Here is a 22,700-nt window from a genome sequence, read left to right as displayed (position 1 = left end):
GAGCCAGACGATGGATGTCCGGCGGGGGCGGGCAGCAGGGCAGGGGCCGGGGCCGGGGCCGGGGGTGGGGGGGGTGGGGGGTGGGGCAGACGGTCGCGTCCGAGTCGCTGCGGGGGAGAGGAAGGCGGCTGCGGCTGAGGTGTCCCCGCCCCCTTGCTGGCTCACTCGTGGTCCTCAGTCAGCTGCAGGCCGGGGTGCTGGAACACAGCGGCAGGTTATGGGCGTGCTGCCCCCGCACCTCTCTGCGGCCCCCAGAACACAGGTATCCTCCTGCATCCCTCTTTCCCTAATCCCCTCCTAGGCAAGCTTTGTTCGTACACTTCGCATTTTCTGTTCCGTTTGAAACCCTCCTTCCCATAGAGTTTTGAATAGCTGGATTTGTTCAAACGTCACCTTCTCAGAGATGCCCTCTGAACCCCTAAAGTAGGTAGACCCCTCACACACGATTTGGAATGATCTCACTTGCTCACTTGATTTTTGTCTGTAGAGTGAGAGGGGCCTTGTCTGTCTTCTACCTTCCCCTTTTCTGGAATAGTGCTCAATAAATAGTTGTTTGAATGAATGAATGAATGAACAAAGGAAATGTCACTGGGTCACAAAGTGCCCCACCATACACAGCATGATGACTGTGTGTGCAGGGTCCTCCCGTCCCCACTCTCTGTATACGCATATATGTTGAAAGTATCCTGTTTTACCAGTTGAGTAATACTCCATTGTATGCATGCAGTCTGTTTAACTGCTCTCCTGTTGATGGGCATTTCAGTTATTTGCAGTTTTAAAAATAAATGCCTAGAAGTGGAATCGTTGTGTTAAGGGCATGAATGTTTAGTCCAGATAAACCTGCCCTTTGGAAAACCTGAGCCAATTTGCAGATTGTCCCCCCCCCTTATCATGGCTGGGCATCATCAATCTTAAAAAATCTTCGGGGACTTCCCTGGTGGCGCAGTGGTTAAGAATCCGCCTGCTAAGGCAGGGGACAGGGGTTGGAGCCCTGGTCCGGGAAGATCCCATATGCCGCAGAGCAACTAAGCCCGTGAGCCACAACTACTGAGCCTGAGCTCTAGAGCCCGTGAGCCACAACTACTGAAGCCCGCGCACCTAGAGCCCGTGCTCCGCAACAAGAGAAGCCACCGCAATGAGAAGCCCGCCCACCGCAACAAAGAACAGCCCCTGCTTGCTGCAGCTAGAGAAAGCCCATGCGCAGCAACAAAGACCCAACATAGCCAAAAATTAAAAAAAAAAAGGGTGCTGAAAAAAGAAATCTTCGCCCGAGAGGCAGCACATTCTGCTTATTGTGTACATTCTTTATGGAGCCGCTCCTCCTGTTCTTTGACCACTGCTGGGATGAAGGTCTGTCTCCTCGTTGGGCTGTGGGTTCCGTGAAGGCAGGGACGGGGGCCATGTCCCAGACTAGGCTGCCCAGTACTAGCCTTCCCAGTGCCACCCACACCCCAAGGCCCCTGCCCACCTCCTCACCTCCTGCCACCTGCCTCCTGCTTCAGTGGTACCCATTGGTGAAAGCTGTGGCAATCAAGGGGCCCTGGAAAGAAAAGAATTTGACTCCTAGATTCCTGGGGGCAGCAGAGAAAGCCCAGGGGCTCCTTCCGTCTCTCACAGGAGCCCCAGGTGAGGCACAGACCTTCTCTAGCCCTGCCCATATCGCCCCCACTAAAAGATTCTCCAGGGTAGGGCCTGGGAATCTGCATTAACCAGTACCCTGGTTAAAAGTAGGGCACCCCTGAGCTAGAATCTAGCCTCCATGCAGGCAGAGATGGTGAGTCTCATTTGCACAGTATCCCCAGAGCACACCTAATGCCTGGCATACAGAAGGAGATTATTAAACGTCCACTGAATGACTGAATGATAACCCTCACTGTTCCTTGGTTGGTGACACTCTCTCCATCCGTCATCTCTCGCCTCCCTTCTGCCCCCACAGACAGACAAGGCCTCTCCCTCCTTCAACTTCAGGGTCCTCCAGGTCCAGCCACTCACCCCAAGACTGTGGCCGAAGCCAGTGCTGGGGGCGGGGCTGGCAGCGCTGATGTAACTGCTGACCCCCGAGTCCTGGTTGGCTGCCCCATAGAGCTCGGCCATGGGGCCCGGGCTGGTGGTCCCCAGGAAGCCCCCTGTGCGGCTGGGAGTTGAACCTGGAGGGGGAGCCATCGTCCAGGGGTGAGAGCCTGGCAACCCAGAAAGAAGACGGTGATAGCCCCGGCGCCCGCTGTGACCCCCCAGCATCCCCTCCAATCCGTTCCACCCAGCCTGACCTTGGCCCCTCCCCCCTGCCTCCCCCCACAACCCAGAGGGGCATGTGCGACGCCACCCAGAAATCCTCCAGGGTCCATCCACCCACCCCCACCCCCAGCCCCAGCTCGGGCCCCCATCATCTCTTGTCTGACCACTCAGCAGCCTCTTCACTGACCTCCCCTCCCCTCTGGAGCCCCTTCACACCTGTACCCACCCTGCAGCTGCGTCCATTTTCTAAAATGGACATCACTCTGCTGCTTAAAATGTTCAGGGTCTCCCCAGGACCCGGTTCCTCCCACCTCCTCCCCACTCCCCACTCCTGCACTCCACCCATGCTAACTGGCCTCTAAGCCTTTGCACCTGCTCTTCCCTCTGTTGGGAATACTTTTCTTCCTGTTTGCCTTCAAATGCGAAGTTAAGAGGTGCAACCTCCTGGAAGCCTTCCTGAGAGGCCTGTGAGCTCCTCTGACAGCTGACATCCCCCAGCGGGCAGTATTATCCTTCCGTGTGACTGCCTTTTTAATACCTGATGCCCCACCAGCCTGTAAGCTCTGGAGGGCGGAGACCACGTCAGTCTCCTTCCTGGCCAGCCTGCCAGGTGCTCAGTTCATATTCGTTGAGTGAATGAATAAGTGAGTCCCTCTGAAGAGGGGTGGCAGGGGCACCTCCTCACCCCGCTAGAATTCTCTGCCCCCTGCTCCCCTCCCTCGCTTCCTGCACCCCAGAAGGCCTCACCTGTCCCTCGAACCACAGCTGCTGCTGCCGCTGCCGCTGCCATGGGTCCGTAAGCAGTGAGAGGAATGGCTGGAAGGAAAGGTATGGGCGGTTCAGCGTGGCAGCTGAGGGGCAGCAGGGGATGAGGGCAGAGCCTCTCCAGCCTTACCCCACCTCGGAGGGGTCAGTGCAGCCCTGGGGTCAGGCAGAAGGACGCTCTTGGAGAAAGGGAGGCGAAAGGATCGCCTCCCAGGGATCCTCAGCCTCTCCCCTGGACTTGATGGACACACTTGAACAACCAAACCTCATAGCAGGTGCGGGTGGTGCACCCCCCACGAGCTGCTCTGAGCATCGCCTGCAGCTGCCCCCTTCTCCAGGGAGGGCCCTTGGCTGGACGGGGGCTACTTAGCCCAGGGGTATACAGAGATTATGTCCCTCTTCCCAACCCCAGTCAACTGGAGCCAGTGACTGACTGACACGGGTACCAAAAGCCAGGCTGTCGCCCCAAGGGACCAACCAGGAGGTGTATTAATCCCCCCCTACCCCCCGGTGGGATCCGGCTGAAGCTAGACTCCAGTCCAGGCCACAAGCCCATTTCACTCCTTCTGCTGCCTGGCCGGCTCCCCTCGCTCCCCTTCTCCTGTGAGCATGTCCTCGATACATCGTGTACACGCAGTTCCCTGCCTCAGGGGCCCCTGACCACCACCGAGGCAGAAATGACCACTCCTTCCTCCAAGTCTCCTCATCCCCTTTTCTCTGACCCCCTCTTCAGACACAGGGATCTGGCTATTCCCTGTCTACCCCCCTCCCACCTCCGCAGCGCCTAGCACCCTGCCTTGCATACAGTTGGTGTTTAATAAGTGTCAGCTGAAGGAACAGTACTAGGAGGGACCTCTGCTTAAATAATTGGTTGGCATGAGTCTGGAGCTCCCTCAGGCCTGGGGGTGAGCGCCCCCTGCCGCTTGGCTCTGCCACTGCAGCCCTTGAGAAGCTACAATCCCAACCAGAGCCAAGGTCTGGGGAGTTTGCATTTGCCCTCTCCCATCCCAAGATGTGCCCCTGGGGGCTGTTTTGGTGACCCTGGCCCTGAACTGGACCTGACACTAGGGACCCTGAAAAACAACCCTGAAAGTCCTTGGCTAGGCCATTGGGCCAGGGGATTAAAGTTTAGGATAGCATTTCTGCACCGCTGGGAGACAACTTGCCTAAGGTCTTCATAGAGCTGGCACTTTCTCACTCAGACGTCACCTCCTCTGAGAAGCCTTCCCTGACCACCCTTGCTGAGGCAGCCCCTCGCCCCTGACACTTACACTTTAGCACATCTCCCCGTTTTATTTTCCTTGTGGAACTTCTCACCTTGAGAAAGTATCTGATACTTGTTTATTTACTTGTTTATTCCTGTCTCCCTCCACTAGACTATCAGCTCCAGGAGGGCATGGGTCTCTCTGTCTCATTCCCTGCTGAATCCCCACTGCCTGGAACAGCATTTGGCACAAAAAGTATTGATTAAATGCACGAAGGAAACACCCTCGTCTCTTGAAGGCAAGGGAATAGTCTGGACCCCAGACCTCCAAGAACTGGTTAGCCTTGAACCCACATCCTCCCTGGCCAAAATGTCTGCAGAGGGGATATTTCTTCCCTCGGTTCTTTAACGGCAGGGCTGGGCTCTGAGGTCTAGTCTGGGGCCCAGTTAGGCATTTCCACAAAGCAAATCCAGCATGCTCTTATCACAGCAGTAAAGCATTACTCATTTGTATAATAAGCATTTCTCTCTCTCTCTCTAGAGCACAAGTTCTGCAGATCAGAGCTTGGGTGTCTGGTCCCTGCTTTGCCTCCAGGGCTTGGCAGTGTCTCACACAGTAGGTCCTCAACACAAGAGTTCTGAAATGAGTAGGAAAGACCCCTTTTCACTCCCCCACTCACTCTGCTCAGGGAAGAGCCTCTATTAGCCCCACCACCAGGACTCCCTCCCCTTCCTTCACCCCAGGTTCCTCTTTCCCCTCCCCCATATTGGGGCCCCCCTGAGCATCCCTTGGAAGGAAGGTCTCATCTAAAGCAGCATCCACGCTCACGTCCTCCACACACGGCTAGGTTGGGGGGGAGTCTGGGGATGGGGTGGGGGGAGAAGCGGGTTGAACAGAGAAACCCCTTGCAGCCCACCTCATCTGCACCCACCCTGCCCCGCCCCTTGCCCTTGGCCTGGGCCTCAGCCCCGGCCCCAGCTCCAGAGCTGAGCTGACTGGCCCAAGTAAAAACTCCAGCTTGAGAAATGGTTCAGGATGGCCAAGCACATCACCTACTTGCCCAGAAGTTGCAAACGGGCTGGATTTGGCCCTCAAATATGTTGCATTTGGCCTGCAGTGGTTTAAAAATTTGAAATTGGTTGCCAACATTTGAAAATAACTGAAAAATTCATTTGAAAGTGAAAGCTGGGTTTTGGGCCTCTCTTGGAAAATAAGATCTGTAAGGTGTGGGTCTGCATCCCCTCCTGGCAGGGTTGGCTGGCACTGAGTGGAGCCATGCCCACTGCCATGTCCTGACGTCCCCACCCGGCCCGCTTTGCTCTGAGTCTGAGACCTTGGCTGGTTCACCACTGGCTCCCAGCGCCTACAAGGTGCTTGGCATACGGGAGGCGTTAGATAAATATTTGTCAAATGGATGAATGAGTGACTTCGCCTCCATCTGCTGGGCTTGGCCCTATGCCCCACCCTTAAGGGCCATGCAGCTACACAGACTGGCCAGTGCCCGAGTCTGCTGCATCCTCATAGACTGGAGGGCAGGCGAAAAGGGTCCCGCTAGCTTTCCCTGGGAAGGTTCCTGGGTCATTCTCTTTCTCCCCATGTGGCCTGTGAGGTGTACGAAATCCGAGCGACTGACCTGTAAGCTCGGGGAGGACTGGGGCGCTCGGGAGAGGGGTCCGCTCTACACGGAATTCTAAAATGAAACGTAAAACAGCTTAGGAAGATGCAGGGAGGCCTCTTGGGCGTGGCCCAGGGAGGACAAATGCACCCACAGGGACACTGGGTGGGGGGACAGGCCATGCACAGGACCCGAGAGCTGGGAATGGGGAGAGCACGGTCCCCAGCAGGCAAGGGTGGGGAAGGAGACACAGTCACAGAGAAGGGAGACAGACAGAGAAGGGAAGAGTGGGCAGAGTTGCCACCTATACCCTGGGCACTGGGTGATGCTGGAGCTTCTGTTCCCACTGTTTTTCTTAAAAGTCTTGAAATTGCACTAAAAAATCTCCCAGAATCCATCTTTCCTCCTATTTTCTTTGGGGGGGGAGGAGCTGGGAAGGAAGCATTGATGGGAAGCGATGACCCTAGAGCAGCTCTGCCACTTTCTAGCTGAGTCATCTTTGCAGTCACTTTTCCCTTCTGAGCCTATTTCCTCACCTAGAAGATGGGGATCACCATGCCTTCCCCCAGAGATTACTGTCAGGATTAGACAAAAACATGTGTATAGAGGATTCCAAGCTGGACTGCCCAAGGTGCAAGTGCTTAGGGGACCTCTAGAAAAATAAGACCAGAAAACAAGCAAACAAAAGCCTTGCAAAAATATGAAATTTGATATTAAAAAAAACATTGAATAGTCATCATGGGAAAGCTCAGAACTTCGTTGGGCTTCTCGCCACTTATGAGAAGGCCTAGTGTTGTTTTTATTTTGAATTACAAATGAGGGTGGTGATCATCTTGCTTTTAAATTGTTTTTCAGCATTCAGGGTCTCCAAAGGTCTTGTCTGCCTTGAAAGGGGCTCAGCATAGCACATGGTCATTATTGGTGAGTCCGTAAGGACACAACCAACGTTGGCCCTCAGGGAGGTTGCCCCACCACAAGCCCAATGCCCTTTTGGTGGAAGTGGCAACCCCGGAGGCGGGTAGGGAGGAGAGAAAGGCAAGAGGCGGGCAGAGATCAGCCTGGGAGGGAGGGGTGCCATGCAGGGCCACACGGGGAGTCCCCCCAGCTTCTGGGGAGGGGGGGGATGGGTGGGGCGAAGGCGCTCCTTCCTCAGACGTGCCCTTCCTTCCAAGCCTCCAGCAGGCAGACCTCCCCCATGCCATGCACCCCCAGACACCGCCCATGAGGAGTCAGATTGCCCGGGAACCAGGGACATGCTGGCAGCAGAGGGACACTGGGAAGAACTTACCGGGGAACTGGTAGGTGTAGCCAGGGGCGAGGCCTGTATAACTCCGGCTGGCATAGGTCGTGGCTTGGAAACCAGGGTAACCTGATAGGGCAAGGGGACCAGTGTCAGATGCCTTACCTACAGCTCAGCAGGGAAGGATGTGAGCCTCTCATTTCCCTCCCCACCTTGTATCATGAATAATAATCAGTCATATTTACCATATACCTTCTGCATGCCAAGCCCTGTGCAAAGCCTGTTGCACACTTTACTCTCTCCTTAAACCTCACAAGAATCCCAAGAGGTACTATTAGGAGCCCCATTTTACAGATAGAGAAACTAAGGCTCAGAGAGGTGACACTTATTAGCTGAGAATAATCCAAACTCTTATCAAGGCCCTTCATGCTCAGGCTCCTGCCTCCGTCCTGTCCTCATCTACACCCTGCCCCTTTCTCACTTTGCTCCAGCCACATTGGCCTCCCTGCTGTTTCTCAAATTCAGCAAGCTCTTTCCCACCCCAGGGCCTTTGCACATGATGATTCCTCTGCCTGGAACACTCTTCCCCGGGTTTTCACATAACTATGTCCTTCTCATTGTGCAAGACGCAGCTCAAATGTCACCTCCTCAGAGAGGTCATCACACAAGAGACCTCCCTTTCATCAGTTAAAATATTCACCACGTCACCCTCCCTGGTTTTTCCCTTTCAATATTTATCATGTCACCCTGGTTTTTCCCTTTCATAGCACGATGACCAATATCTGAACTTATCCCAGGATTTCTTTAAGTGCTGATTTTCTGTCTTTCCCATCTTTTATTTTTGTCTCTCCAAAACACCAACACGGTGCCTGCTACTTAGTATACATATATTATAATAGATATTTGCAGCTTTGAAAGAAAGATCACCTAGTGAGTAATAATGGTGTAATTGGGATTCAAATTCAGATGTGACTGGCTCCAAGTCTCTCAACCACAATTCTCACTACTGGTTAGAGGTTTTCTTTTTTCCCCCCACTTTTTAAATGGGGTGAAACCAGCTAATGAATTGCTTTGAAAAGAAAATTTTTTCAATATTCCACAGGAGGCTAAAGAGACAGAACAACTAAATTCAATACTTTATTCTAGCCTGGAACTTGCTCTGGAGGACAAAAATAGTTATAAAGAACATTACTGGATCAACTGATAAAATCAGAAAACAGATAATAGATTAGATTAAAATATTGTATCAGTATAAATTGGTAATTATAATGTGGTTTCATGAAAGAACATCCCTAATCTTGAGAAACACACAGTGAATTATCTAAGGGTAAAGGGCCAAAATGTATGTAATTTACCCTCAAATGATTCAGGGAAAAAATCACAAGTGTACTCTGTGTGTGTGTGTGTGTGTCTGTGTGTGTACACATACAGAGAGAATGATAAAAGCAAAATGGGTATGATATAAACGATAGGTGAATCTGGTAGAGGGTATATGGATGGTCTTTGTACTACTTTATTTTTCCAACTCTTCTGAAAATTTGAAATTACTTCCAAATAAAAAGTTAAAACAAAAACTTCAGGAGAAGACAATGCTCCACTTGGCGGGTACATTCCTCACCCCTCTATCTGTGATCCCACTCCTGACCCTCTAGCCCATGCTATAGCCCCTCCTATGAGTCCCCAGAGCACCCCTCCCCCATCCCCAGCATAAAGACCCCGTTGTACTGTTCTCTTTCTGTGTATATACATCTTGTCTCTCCAGGGAGACTGTGACCTTCCTGGGGGCCCAGCTCAGACTTTTCACCCTCAGTCGTGGGTCCCAAGCACTGCTGATTCGTGCTCAACTTCCAAGGCTCACGGTAATCTTGACCTCCTCCGGGGAGCCTCCCTGACCCCCAGGTGGATTTAAGTGTCTCCTTGGGCCTCCCACAGCCTCCAATCACTGTGGTGACACTGCCCATTCACTTCTGTCTCCCACTTGATGGGAAACCCCATGAAGGCAGGTCCTGTCTCTCAGAAGCTGCTCAATAAATATTAGTTGAATGAACAAGAAGAAGCAGCCTTCTTTCTACCTTCCCAGAGGGCTTTGGGTCTGTAAATGCTCTTCCATCTGCCTGACCACTTTTTCCCTCCCCTGCTCCCTGACCTCCCATAACTAGCTCCTACACAACCCACAGACTCAGCTTAAATGTGACTTCCTTCTCCAAGTCTTGGTCAACTTTGCTATGACCATGCTCCCTTGGCATCCTATAATTCTCATCCTAAACCTATTTATTTATATTCTTACTTATTTTTTTCCCCTGCCAGACCATAAAGCTCCAAGGAAAGTCACCGTTGTACTTCCTGGCATAGGGCCTGGCATTTATAGTTGCTCAATAACTGTTTACTGGACAGATGGGTGAACAAAAAATAGAATGGACGGATGGACAGAAGGACCAATTAATGAGGAGCAGCTGGACCATTCTTTTGGTCACCACCAGAGGGCAGCACCCTACAACCAAATCGGCCTACCTTCATTAGGACCCGCAAACCTGAGATCCTCGGTCCACACTCCTACCCAACCACTCAGACAGACAGGAGGGCAGACCACCGAGGAGATGCAACACCCATGCAGCCCCTGGTAGCCCCGGGAGCAGTTCTGGGCAGGAAGAAGCCGCAGATGCAGGCCTAGCACATACCCAGCATGCCGATGCCCAGCATGAAGGCGTCCATTCCATAGGGCATGACTCGAGACCTCCCCCGGGCCGAGCCAGTCGGTGACATCACCTCTTTTGGCTGAGCTTTCTTACATTCCACCTGCAATGAGACCTGGCGGTCAGTCCCTCCTATAGACGCAGGTCACCCTCCTATTCCCTGGCAGGCCTCTTTATTGTTAATTTCATGGTTACCATTTCTGGAGGAATCACAGAGTGCTAGAGGTCAGCTTTGCATGCAGTAGTTCATTGAATGCTTACACCAACCCTATGATGGAGGTACTGCTGCCACTCTCATTTTACAGATGAGGAAACTGAGGCTCAGAGAGGGGAAGTCATCTGCCCGATGACTAGACTAGTAAGCGGCGGAGTAAGGATTTCAACCCGGTCCCTCTGAGCCCACCAGCCATGCTTTCTCACAGCTGTGGGACACTGTCTTCCTGTCCAGATTTCCAGCGGGTGGGAGAATTGGCTCTGCCCCACTGACTGTGAGGCCCCTCTGCCTGCCTGCAGAACCTCCAAGCAGCCCTGGCTGGCTCAGCCTGGAGCCCTAGTCTCCCTCTGCACCTCCACCCCATCCAATCCCGGCTCACCATTTTGTTGTTGATTTCGTGGAAGTGGATTTCACACACTTTCTCCACGATGTCCTCGCTCTCAAACGTGACAAAGCCGAACCCTAGAGGGCAAAGGCAGGCTCAGAACAGGGCTCATGGTCAAAACCCAGCCCCAAGTCATACCAATAACACCACTCCCCCCTCACAGGCAAGTGTCTAAGCGTTAACAAGAAGCTTTGTTCCCAGCCTAGCAACCTCTCAACTACCCGATGAGACAGGGTTTCAGCTCCCAAATCACGGATGTGAAAACCAAGGCTCAGCGAAGTGACTTGCCCAAGACCACGTAGCAAGTTAGAAAGAGGCAGAGCTATGATGCAAACAACATTCAACATGCCTTTTCTCTTCCTCAGATGCTTTCCAAGGAGGGGAAAAGAGCACACACAAATACTTTTAAAACTGCACATGAACGTGTACAAATATATTTTTGTACACAGATACACAGATATATGGTACAGCTAGGTACCCATATATCACAGAGACACTCACCAGTGCTCACAAATGCATAAAGGCCCCTGTGTACATGTACAGTTACTCTGACACGCTAGATCTACAAAACTATTCAGACATAGACACCCTCACATGCACAGACAAAAACACACACACACCCATCAGCACATACCCCACTCCCCAAACAGGCTAAAAGGCCCAAAAGCTCTGAAGGCACTGGAGAAACAACCCCGCCTCCTCCTGGGTGTGCCCCAGGGGCTGGAATGGGATTTCTCAGAAGGCAAGGCCCTTGGGAGAAAAACAACCAGGCAGTGTACACCCGGTGGCCCAGATGCTCACAGGTTCAGGGGCAAGGGTCCTGGGGGCTGGGCTCAGCCGATGGGTGGGGCGAGGGGGCAGTGGCAGGAGCAGACTGCCCGGGGCTGTGGAGTCAGCCTGACCCGGGGGTGGCCCGGTCTAAGCTCTGGTTACCAGGGACAAGGTAAGCCCAGGCAGACACCGGCTGGGGCGGGGGTGGAGGGCTCAGCTGCAAGGGGAGGAGAGGTCTGCTCCTCTGCTCCTCTCGGGTGTCTGCAATTCGGCAAGTTTCTAGCACAGGAAACGGCGGGACAAAAGCCTTCTGTAAGGCCAGGCCCCGGAGAGGATGCAGATCCTCAGGGATAGGATGTCAGGAGGCGAGATGAAAGGGCAGCTGTGACCTGTAGCCCCCTGGCTGACCACAGGCCCCCAGCCTGGCCTGGGAAGGGGGAGGGGGCCAAACTCACCTCGGTGCCGGTTGGTGGTTTTGTCAAACATCAGCATGGCATCGTCCACCTGAAACAGAGCTACCGTGGACGACCCACCAGACACGGGGGCCTCCACCACAACCCAGGAGCAAGGGCTCCGACACCCGTTCCCCTCTTGCCCAGTCCAGGCTTTATCTTAAACCTGCTCCCTGGGTAGGGGACAGCTTTCCATCTGCAACCCCAACTGGGTGCCACAGCACCACCATTCAACCCTCAAAATCTCAACGGGCCAGCCTGAACATATTAAGCACCAAACATATGCTTGGCACTTTGCCCCACCATCCTCTCCTCCATATTCCTTGCAGGATAAGATCCTCATTTTGTAGATAAGGAAATGGGCTCAGAGACGTGAAGTCACCTACACAAGGTCACCCAGCAAATCCCAGATCAAACCTGGGAGGAGGAGGCATAGAATGGGTGCTAGAGGGGAAAATATAGGAGTAAGATATGAGGTGGGGAAGTGAAAGCCTCTTTCCTTTTTTGCAAAAGGCCGGGAGGACAGCCACTACAGCCAGACCCAACTCCCCTCTCATGGTACAGATCTTTTCCTCTAATTGAGGTTTCCTTTTGCTAGAGGCTGTAATTAAAGCAAGTAGAGTTCAGTGCCTGGGCTTCTTGCCTCCCACTGATTGGGGGAGGGGAAAGGGGTGGAGGAAGGAGGAGGATCTACATTAATCCCCCATCCCTTGGACTCCAGTCTTCTCTTCTTGCTACTCCCTCAAGGCATCCTCTCAGATACATGGACAGTCAAAGTCCTTTGCTTCCCTTCTGCAGTCCGAGCTTCCCTTTGCCTACATCTGCTGCTTCCCTCCTTGCCCTCTTAATTCTTCAGCCAGTGTCAGCTGTCTCATGGGGTTAAGCTAAGGTCTGATTCACCCTCGGTGGAAATCAAGGGCTGCCTCTGATACTGCCTCTCCCCCCTCCACATCCCACTCCAGCTGCTGACCCTCCCCCAAATGGTCAGACACCCAAGGGATAAAGGAAAACTTCCTGAGGCCTTGGGGCACAGCCTCTTACCCACTCTCCTTTGCTCTCTTTCCAGGCCGTCATCTGCCTTGTTAAAGTGGAAAGGGCAGCCCCTGAACTGGGTGGTCCTCCAGTTCTTCTTAGGCACCAAGCGGCACTGGGCCCCTGACTCTCCCCTAGGAGAACCAGGACACACACACACACACACACACACACACACACGCACACACGCACACACCCCACCTCCACTGACCCAGGAGGCAGCTGGGTCCCTGGAGAATCTCAGAGGGATATTACATCTCCCTTCCTAAGATTAGCCTCCTGCCCCAGGGCCCTGCAGCACAGTGCCACCCTAACTCCCATGCTATGGACCCATCCTGAGCCCACATCCCAAATTAGCTAGACCGTCCAAACTGGATGGACAATGCATGTTTAGCACAGGGAAAAGAGAAACCCAGAAAGGAGGCTTGTGATAGAAGCACAAGCTTTGAGTAGGACAGGCTGGAATTGGAAAGTAAGCTTGGCAAGCAGCTTTATGTCTCTATGATTCAAGTTCTTCATCTGTAAAATGGGTATACACAGTGTCTTATAGGGAGGAGTTAAATGAGATAGTGCGTGTAACACTCTTAACTCACAGTACCTGGGATACAGTAAGTGCTTAATGAATAACAGCCATTATTATTATTATTATTATTACTTTTATTATAGAGGGGCTTACCCACAGTCACATGGGGGAGGGTGGCAAAGCTAGAGACAGAACAGCTGGACACCACTGGCTTTGAAGTTTCCATGAAGACAGTGCCTGTGTCAGTTATGACCATGACCACCCTACTGAGCACCTGGACTTGTGCTACTGTGATTATTTTTTCAACGAATGAGTAGATGAACCAGCCACACCCTCCTCCCCCATCCTGCAGCTCTGAGTTCCTGCGGGACCCAAAACTGATTCAGCCCAAATCCACAGCCCTTCCTCCACCCAACCTTCCCACTCTACCTGCGCTGGCCCCCCAGACCCTTCAACCTGGGCCTTGGCTGGACAGACCCAGAGTGGGGCACCGGGGTTGAGGCCAGGGCACAGAGCAAGGAAAGTGGCTGGGGGTTCAGGGGACCCCCACCAGTGTCCCCCTCCTGGGGCCAGCTGAGGGGAGAGAGGCTCCCAGCCCAGTGTCCTTAATAGGCTTTGGTCTCCATGGGAACACAGGGGCAGGGGGGCTCGGGCGGGGGGAGGGGAGGCGGCCGAGGCCTGCTGACCAGTGGGAGCCGCCAAGTTCGGCGGCCGCTAAGCCTGAGTGGCAGCCATGGCGGCTGACCATTGTTCCCCCCTCGGCGGCGGCCCCTCGATCCGGGCGGGAGGCCCCCCGCCGCGGGGCCCTTGGCATTCCCGGCTGTCCCCCTCTCTCCCTGGCAGCCTATTCTCCAGCTCCCCCTGGCCTCCCCGGGCCGGTTTCACATGCCAACGCCGATTTAGGCCCGAACAAAAGACGCGGCCGCTGACGGCTTCTCCTGGGGCCCGGTTGCCATGGCAACGCCGGCCCCGGGGGCAGGCGGCCTCCAATCACAGCTGCTGGATCAGATTAGTGCGAGCTCTAATGCTCGGCGCTCAGACACAAAGACACCCCACCGGAGCCGAGCGGGGCCTGCTGCTTCCCAGGAGCGCCCTTCCCTCTGGGGCCCAGGCGGCCGACCTGCCCTGGGTCCTGTGCCCGGGTCCCCGCTGAGGCGCCTAAGCCTAGGCCTCTGGCCCTTGCATCGCCGGCATCCGCTGGCCAGGGGACCTCCCACCCTCTCCCCGTCTACCCTAGAGACGGAGTGTGTGTGGGGGGGCTGGAAACCCACCCAGTCCCCAGCTCACATCCCATTCCCAAGCCACGTTCTCCTGTGCCCTTTGCCTAACAGGGAACTGAAAGAGCCTTGACGGGAAAGTGAGATCCAGCCTGCAGCCTGTCTCAGGTCAGAAAAGACCAGGGACCCCAGCACTAAGCACAGCAGCCCTACTTCAGCCCCAGACTTAAAACTTGGTCCCCTCCTAGCCATCTCTCCATGCGACCTTGATGTTCACATTGCTCCCCTTTCTGGGGACACCCTATTGTCTCATGTCACCATATCTGCTTCTGCATGGACTAAATGGCCCAGAAATGTAAGCTCCCTGCACCTCAGAGCTAAGAAGCAGTCCTCCGGGACTGATCAGGAATTTGGGGTGGTCTCTTCCGCCCCTCCCCAGTAGCTAAGAGATCGGCACCCTCCCCCTCAGCTCCCACCTGTGCAAGGAGGGTCCTGAGTACAACTGGGAGTCATATTTATTGCTTCCTTATCATCCTCACCAGGAAGGAGTGGGGGAAGGTACAACCGCCCGTGGACTGGACAGGTGCAAACTCCCAGGAGGCCAAGGGGTGACTGGATTGAACTGGCTTCGGGAGCACAGCCTCCCTCAGGAGAGTGAAGATAAGCAGGAGAAGGGCAACAACAGGGACAGCTACTGTGTGGCTTCTCTCCCTCGGGACGTGTCCAGAGTCCGAAGCCCACAGATAGGCCAGGAGCCTGAACGGTGGGTTGGCCCAGCCTCACCCACAAAAGGACCCAGCCCCCTTTTCAACTCTTGCAGGAATTGGAATGACCTGGCTGGACTCCACTTGCTACTGATCAAAATTCTACAGGCCTGTCATACCCCCCAGCCAGCACCCCCAGTTTTGACCCACCTTCCCGAACTGCTCAAAATACTGCTTCACGTCTTCCACCGTGGTGTTTACTGACAGCCCCCCAACAAAGATCTTCTTCGTTCGAGTCACCATCTGTTAGGGGAGGGAATGAGAAAGTGGGCATCTGAGTCCTGTGGCCTACCGCCACCAGCAGGGGCTCCAGCCCTCCTGCCAGGGCGCCAGCTGACAAGCTCTCTGTGGCCCCGGCTACTCGGAAGCTCCCCCTCCCCCCAAGCTCCCCCTTGGACCCCTGCCTCTAGGCCTGTAACGGGCAGCTGTGTACCCCACACCCTGGCTGGCTCGCTTCCTGGGGTCTGTGTCAGGAAGGGGAATGGCTTAGTGACCCAGACCTACAGCCTACCTCAAAGACCCCACCAGCCCCTCCTGGGAGAGGCCAAGGCCCATCCCAGGGTCCCCCTGAACTCAACACCGACATTTTCCTCATCAACCTCCTCCCAACCCAACCTCTGGCTGCCCCGTGGCCCCAGCCCTGTTTTACGAAGAACACATGGTCCTAATTACCCCAGGAGCGCATGGCTAATCCATGGCAATTCCCAGCCCCATCCTAACACTAAAGCACCTTCTGTCACCAAACTGCTTAATGGAATTAACCCAATTCCGACCATGTGCTCCCTGGTGCGGCTTCCTTCAAATACCTGCTTCATAATTGCTTTCAGGCCCTCTGCTGGACTCTTTCAGTGATGCCCTTTTCCTGTCTCCTAAAACCTGCCTCTCTCCCTTCGCAGTGGCAGGAGCTGGGCACCATGACTCAAAATCTTAAAGCATCCCAGTTCCCACTGACCCCTTGCAAAGGAGGAATTGAGATCTTCTGAGGAGGGACCTAGTCCCAGGACACATGATAAATCAGCAGACTCAGGGGTCTTGATCTCTGTACTATAGTCAGCCTTCTGCCTGTCTCCTGTTTTCGACTGCTTAAAAATTAAGATGTGGCTAGTTGCCCTGGGCTCTGGAATAGGCTCCTGTCCTGCACCAAAAGTTTTGAGTTCTGTATAGCTCAACTGCTGAGAAATCTGTTTTCCATACACCCAGAAAAACTCGCCACAGCACCAGGGAAAAAGAATACTTGGGAGGGCAGCCACAGTCATCCAGCTTGAAAGATAACAGGTGTCAGACACCACGGTCCCTTCCCACTCTTCAAGCCCAACACACCTCACCCCAGAGGTGGGGGGTGGTAATTGGGGAGTCAGAGGTAGCTCCCTGGCCTGACTTTAGCTCAGCTTCAGAGAGTAAGTCTGGGCTGTGTTTGACCCCCCAGAGGTGCTAGGCACAGAGGCTGTGATCTCCAGAGTCAGAATTAGACTCAGGGTCCAAAGTGTACTGGCTTCAAATACAGGGCAATGAATCACCTGAGGGGTTCCTTCTTCTCTCAATATATGCAGCCCCCTCTCTCTAGTCCACCCCAGAGCACAGATGGAAAAATGCATGGTGTCCGCAATTCACAGAACAAGGACGTGAAGAGTCCTCCCTCCTCCCATCCCAGTCCATGCCATTAACACTCTAACCAGAAGCCTCTTCCATAGAAGGGAATGCTGGGAAAATCACTGCTGGTTGTACAGAGCTGCTCCCAGACACACACATACCTACCTTAGGCTGTGCTCGCCGAGGAAAGGCCACCTTGGGATCAATCTGAAAGGGAAGAGAGAGGTAGAGGGGCGTTGGTTATCACACTCAGCCTGAAGATCTGAGGACCTCTCTCATCCCAGGACACAGAGGTGACAGAAACCACCACAGCCTCTGGCAGGAAAATGTAACAGTTAAGCATTTAGGCCCTAGAGCCAGGCTGTTGGGTTCAAATCCCACTTACACTGCTTCCCAGCTGTGAGAGCTTGCACAAATTACTTAACCTCTCTGAGCCTCAGGCTTGAGCTCACCAGCAAAATGGGCCAATACTAACATCCACCTCAAAGGGCTGTCTGCAGATTATTTGAGGTAATGCTTACAAAGCACTTGTTGTCTAGCCCTCAGCAAGAACCAGAAAAAAGTAAACAAAGTGTTATTCCTTCCAGCACCAGGTATATCGAGGGCCTTCCTGCCTGACAGATACCTGTCCAGGTGAGGTATGCGATCCAGACTTCGGAAGCCTTGTGAATGGAAACACTCTTTGCCTGAAAAAGGCTTCAAGATAAGAGTTCATAAACCACCAAGGGTAGACTCAGTTCTGTTTTCCCAGTACCATCGACATCTAACAGCCCTTCTTGAGGCCACAAACAGTTCCCTGATAATACAGCTCGGCTTGGGGTGAAGCAGAGCACAGGTTTGGTGACACGCAAGAACACGGGATTTGAACTCAGAAACTTTGGGCCCCTGGCCAAGCCTGTGATCTTGGTAACTTGCCTGATCCCTCTGAGCCTCAGTTCCCCCATCTGCAAAGTGGGGACAATAGCACCCACTTTTCCCAGAGGGAGCTGCAAGGAATCAAATGAGATAATGCAGGTGAAAGCATTCCTTTGTAAACTGCCCTTCATTGCACAAACAAAGGTGCTATTACCAGCAGGCCACCTTTGCCCTTGGCTGTGAACAACCAAAGGGGAAAAGCAAGATGCACCTGGGTACTCCCGGGTACTATATTCGTACTGACAAACAGCAAAAGCCAGAGCACGAGACACTGTGATCAATGCACGACCTATGAGGCCCGGTCATTTCAGAGTTTCTTGCCACTCACATGGGTGGAAACCACTCAGAAGTTCACCAGCCAATCGCAGGGAAGATCTATCTTTCCCCAGAGCTCCTTCCGTTCAAAACTCAGCCTAGTTCTAGGCAACGGGTTCTGTTCCCTCCCTGCCCGAATGGCACAAACCAGGGCCAGCCTCCCTGGTTCCCCCTCTGGAATCTACCCACAGAGAAGGAACCTCCAAAATCCACACTGGGCAATGCCTCCTCTCTCCCCAAATGCCAAGGGGCTCCAGGGATAATCACAGCTGCCCATTCTCCTGTCCGAAGGTATGATTTCGTACCTCGATGGACATGTTCGTCCTTCTATTTCTCCTGGAGGCTGCCAGAGCACACCTCAGACAGTCCCCATGTGCAGACACTGATGGGGAGATGGTACCCAAGCTATGTCCTGCAGAGCCACACACACCCAATCCCTGACACACCTTACCTCCACTCTGACTCACAGCTGGCAACATAAAACCCAACAAGTAAATAAAAGGTGAAAGTCAGAACCCAAAATAAACTCCCCACAATAAACCTCCCTTCCCAGGCTGAAGAATGCCAAACACAAAGCCCTTGCCCTTTTCAAGTCCCGAATCTCAGAAGGATGCCCATCTCATCCTCCTTCCTCCCCTCTCTCTTCCCCTTATCCATCTTCCATGCCCCCACCCTCAGCTCCAGCCCCAGCCCCAAAATCTCTGCTTCCTGAGCGCTGCAGAAGCCATCAGTGCATTCTGAGGACAGGGGATGGTAGGAGAACAGGCAGCTTGATGGCAGATAATCACCAAAAACAATAGGCCACTGTCTCTCCATTCCCAGCTTGGGTCACTCAGTCTGCGCCAAGAAGATCCTTTCAGAGCCGGCAAAGTTGAGGCCTGGCCTCATTTGCTCATTACTGCGAGCAGGAGTGGGAGCCACTGGGCAGAGATAACAGGAGCCGGGGACAGGAGGTAATTTAACAAATTCTTGGGCACAACCAGCTATTGTTGCAGGTAAACAGGAGCCAATGACTGACCCAAGCAGGGAGGCCCAGGGCTGGAGGAGAGTGGGGGAGTGTGGTGAGAGATCGCACTGTCCCGGCCCCCTGGCAGACAGTCACCCCATCACAGAGGAACCCCTCCTCTGCTTTCTCCTCTTCCCTCTCCCCTTGAGCTGGGGCCTGTGCCAGCGCCCCCTGCAGGGCCCAAGACACTGGGGGAGCAGTGAGACAGCAGCAAAATGTTCCTGGAGTTTGAATGCCCAACAAGCAGCTTCTCCTCAGATCTAGCTGGAAAGGGTTGTCTCCAGGCAAGCTAGCTCCCTTCTCATAAATCCCCTCATGAGCAAAGCAGGTTCACGTCTTCCACACAAAGCAAGGAGCTCATTGACCAAAAGTCAGGGGAGGAGGGAGGGAAGGAAGAAGGGAGGGGGATTCAGTGATGCTTTGCCATTGGTCTGGAATGGGGTGGGGGGAGCCAAATACTACTTAGAGTTCAGAGAAGCCACGGGTGGGTCACTGCAGCCCTGACTCACCCAATTTGGGCTAGGGGTGGGACCTAGCCCCACCCCAAACTCCTCTCTGAGGCATCAAGATTAGTATGTACAAGAAGGGGATGGTAGCTGCGTCTTCCCTCACCGGTACTGGAGGGGTTGGGGGGTGTAACATCTCCTAGCTGGCCTGGGATTTTCCTGCTCCGTCTCCCCTCAACTCTAGTGACAAAGTTTCAGAGTGTGGCAGCCCTTCTACTCAGAAAACTCCCTCCTTCCTTCAGGACCCCATCCAGCTGTCCCCTGGGGAGAGGCCTGACCCTCTCCTCCAGCGACCTCCCTCTCCCAAAGGACCACCGAAGCCCCGAGGGCCACTCACTGTTTTGGAGTCGAGCTCGTGCCGCGATTGCGCCAGTACTTTATCCACCCCCGCCTGGTCCATGAAAGTGACGAAGCCAAAACCCCTGCGCGCGGTAGTGAGGGAGAGGCAGATGGTTACAAGGCAGTGAGTGGCGGCGGAGGGGGGCGAGCCGGGAGCAGGAGGAGGGGGTGAGGGGCTCACCTGGATCTTTTGGTCAGGGGGTCCCGCATCACCAGACACTCCTTCACCTCCCCGAACTGGCCGAAGTATTCGCGCAGCCCTTCTGTAACCACACACCCGCCTTCGGACCAGCCCGCGCCCCGCGCCCTTCCCCCCTTCCCGCGTCCTTTGCCCCCAGTGACCCCGGCTCGGCCCGGCCGCCCCCGCGCCAAGCAGGCTGCACGCTCTCCACCGCTTCCCCCACCCCCGGTCCTCACCCGGCTCCCGTGGAGCCTCCTGGCGCCCACTGGGGGCCCCAGGAAGCCAAGGGCCGAGCTGGGCTGGAGGGGGGACGGCTCCGGCCGGGTTCCCGCCGCTCCGGGAGCCGCCTCACAAAAGTTTGAGCCGCAGGTGCGAGCGGAGTTGGCGCTGCCGCCGGCGGGTCCCGGGGGCTCAGCCCACCCCCCGATGCCCCCTGAACCCCTCATCTCCTCCCCTCCACCCGCTGGGCCGTGCGCGCTAGCCGATCGCCCTGCGCTCTCGGGGTCCCCGGGCGGGGCGCGAAACAGGGCGCGGAGGCGCCCGGGGTCAGCGGGGCGCAGGGCCGGGCTGGGGTGTCCGGTTCCGGGGCGCCGGGGGGTCCCGGGTGCCCAGCCGGGCCGGCGGGCGCTCCCGGGCTCGCTCACCCTGCGTAGTCTGCCAACTGAGTCCCCCGATGAACATCTTGCTGCGGGAGGAGGAGAGACACAAAGGGCCCGCGTGAGCGCCGGGCGCCCGGGCGCAGGGGGCGCGGGCCCGGGCCCCGGGGAGGCCCGGCCCGACCCGGATCGGCCATGTTGGCGGGGCCGGGGCGGGCGCGGGCCAGTAAGGCCGGGCCGGGCCGGGCCGGGCCGTACCAGGGGTCGTGCGGCGAGTCCGGGGAGGCGAGGCCGGGCTGGGGCGCGTCAGTCTCCATCGGGAGCCGCGGGCGGCGCGGGCAGCGGAGCGGCGGCGGCGGCGGCGGCGGCAGCGCTCGGCGCGGGGCAGATGAGGAGCGCGGCGAAGGGGGCCGGACGGACAGGCCATGCTGCCCCCTCCCCCGACCCCGCTCGGGCGGGCGGGCGGGGACGGCCGAGGGGAGGGCCCGCCGGGGGCCGACCTGCCGGCTCCTCCCCCCGCCGCCCTGCGAGCATAAATCCCAGCGCTCGCCGGTCCGCCCGGGCGCCCGCGGAGGCGGCGGCGCCGGGACCCCGCTCCCGCCGGGCTCCCGGGTCCCCGAGGGCGAGAGAGACCCCGAATCCCGAGGCGGGCCGGGACCTGGGCGCGGCCGCACCCCCCATCCACCCCGGCACGGGGGCCGGGCCGCGGGAACGCCCTCTCGGAATGAAGCGCTTCCCGGTGCCTTCAAGGTAGCTCGGTTCCGGATCTGGGGCCCCCCAGTCCTTCTTCTCAGGTCCCCGCTACCCAGAATCTAAGAGGTCCCCAATCTCCCTGGGTCGGGAGGGAGATAGACCCCAATCCCCTCACGTTCCGACTGGTGAGGATCCCTCCATTCCCCCGGTCCGAGCGAGAATCACCCTCCGAGCCCCCAGTTTCCGCCGAACCTAATTTAGAGTTCCCCCCTCAGCGGCCCTCAGTCCGCTCCCAGTGTCCCATATCCCCCATATCCAATTCGGGGAACCCTCTCGGTGCCTCGCGTCCCGAGCGGGGAGCCTTCATTCAGCACCGCGGTGGAAATAGTGTCCGTTCCCCTCAACCCTTTCTGAGAATCCCTCTCAGGTCCCCCAAATCCCTTCCGTCCTCAGCCGTGGACTCTATAGTCTGTTGAGAAACCCCCTGTCCCGAGCCCGGGTTCTTGGTTTGCCGCTGCCCGCAACCCCCTCCAGTGTGAGGAGTCGCCACAGTTTTCCTCACTCCCCGGCTCCCTCGTGTCAGCCCTACACGGACTTCTGTCTGGATTCGGGAAAGCAGGTTCCAGAGGCTCAGCGCCCAACTCCCCACCGAGGCTGGGGGAAAGGTCAGCGCCTCCAGAGCTTCCCGTTTCCAGTTTAGGAGCTCGATGGCTCCGCTGTGCACCTTCCCCTCTGAATGACCCCCCACCTTTTTTTTTTTTTTTTTTTTTTGCAGAGTTCTAAGCCCCACTCCATCGGATTGGAAGAACCTAGGCTGCCTACCCACTGCGTTTGGAGTTACTTCTCTCGGTCCGTCTCAATTTAGAGTACTCCCATGGAGGCAAACGCCTTCCCGTCTTCCTTCTCCCCACACCCCCATCTTCTGGGTCTCTGAGATCCTCCAGTGCTTTCACCCCAGCCTCCTGGGGGCCATCTCATCCACGCCTTAAACTCCCTCCTCTAGCCTGGGAACCCCGAGGAAGTCCATCCTGGCTCACCTCCAGACCCAGGCCACTCTCCCTCTCCGCCACCTCTCCAAATCCATATCCTCTCCTCAATTCCTTGGCTGAAACCAGCCAAGAAAGGGTCAAAGTCAGAGGCTAAGGCAGCCACTCCTTCCCAAATCCCCAACACTGCTGGGGGTCTCAGTGCCACACAACCCCTTCCCTCCCAACTCACCTCCTACTCCTTCCCCCCCACTCTTCAATCCACTCTGTGTAACCCAGTGACAATCCCTGATGACGAGCCCCTTGCTCACCTTGACCTCCATCCTCAAGTTAGCCACTTTTTATTAACGTGTGCAGGAGCTCTGGGCAATGTAACCCTGACCTCTGGAAGGATGCCCATCCCCCTCCTCTCAGTATATTTTCCCTGCCCCCACCCCACCCCAGCCACCTCTAGTAGAAGAA

At 55.6% G+C, this 22,700-nt stretch overlaps 1 protein-coding gene across 6 annotated transcripts; it reads right to left on the bottom strand.

The window, feature by feature from the left end:
* Positions 1 to 1,498: 1,498 nt before the first annotated feature.
* On the bottom strand, positions 1,499 to 20,876 carry MSI1 (musashi RNA binding protein 1). 6 transcript variants are annotated; one of them, XM_060120792.1, is made up of 14 exons: positions 20,818 to 20,876; positions 20,608 to 20,648; positions 19,964 to 20,045; positions 19,781 to 19,865; positions 16,867 to 16,908; positions 15,262 to 15,354; positions 11,579 to 11,627; positions 10,347 to 10,429; positions 9,739 to 9,856; positions 7,109 to 7,189; positions 5,839 to 5,895; positions 2,983 to 3,051; positions 1,993 to 2,180; positions 1,499 to 1,540 (listed from the first exon to the last, which is right to left on the bottom strand). In XM_060120792.1, exons 1-14 carry the CDS (start codon positions 20,874 to 20,876, stop codon positions 1,499 to 1,501), a joined length of 1,089 nt encoding a protein of 362 aa, XP_059976775.1. The 6 variants fall into 6 exon arrangements, with proteins under 6 accessions (XP_059976775.1, XP_059976777.1, XP_059976776.1 ...); XM_060120794.1 differs by having other exon boundaries at positions 1,993 to 2,147; XM_060120793.1 differs by having other exon boundaries at positions 19,964 to 20,042.
* Between the last annotated feature and the right edge of the window lie 1,824 nt (positions 20,877 to 22,700).

Source organism: Lagenorhynchus albirostris, chromosome 14, assembly GCF_949774975.1.
Source record: "Lagenorhynchus albirostris chromosome 14, mLagAlb1.1, whole genome shotgun sequence".
Taxonomy (NCBI): Eukaryota; Metazoa; Chordata; class Mammalia; order Artiodactyla; family Delphinidae; genus Lagenorhynchus; species Lagenorhynchus albirostris.
The sequence above is the reverse complement of the archived record's forward strand: the minus strand, read 5'-3'. Positions and strand labels throughout refer to the sequence as shown.

Excerpts from the sequence above, each read along its gene's own strand:
- MSI1 (XM_060120792.1), bottom strand. The coding sequence starts at position 20,876 with ATGGAGACTGACGCGCCCCAGCCCGGCCTCGCCTCCCCGGACTCGCCG. Across the intron at positions 15,355-16,866 it reads CTCGGCGAGCACAGCCTAAG|ATGGTGACTCGAACGAAGAA; the intron begins GTAGGTATGTGT and ends CTCCCCTAACAG. Across the intron at positions 1,541-1,992 it reads GCTTCGGCCACAGTCTTGGG|GGCCCCTTGATTGCCACAGC; the intron begins GTGAGTGGCTGG and ends TTTTCTTTCCAG.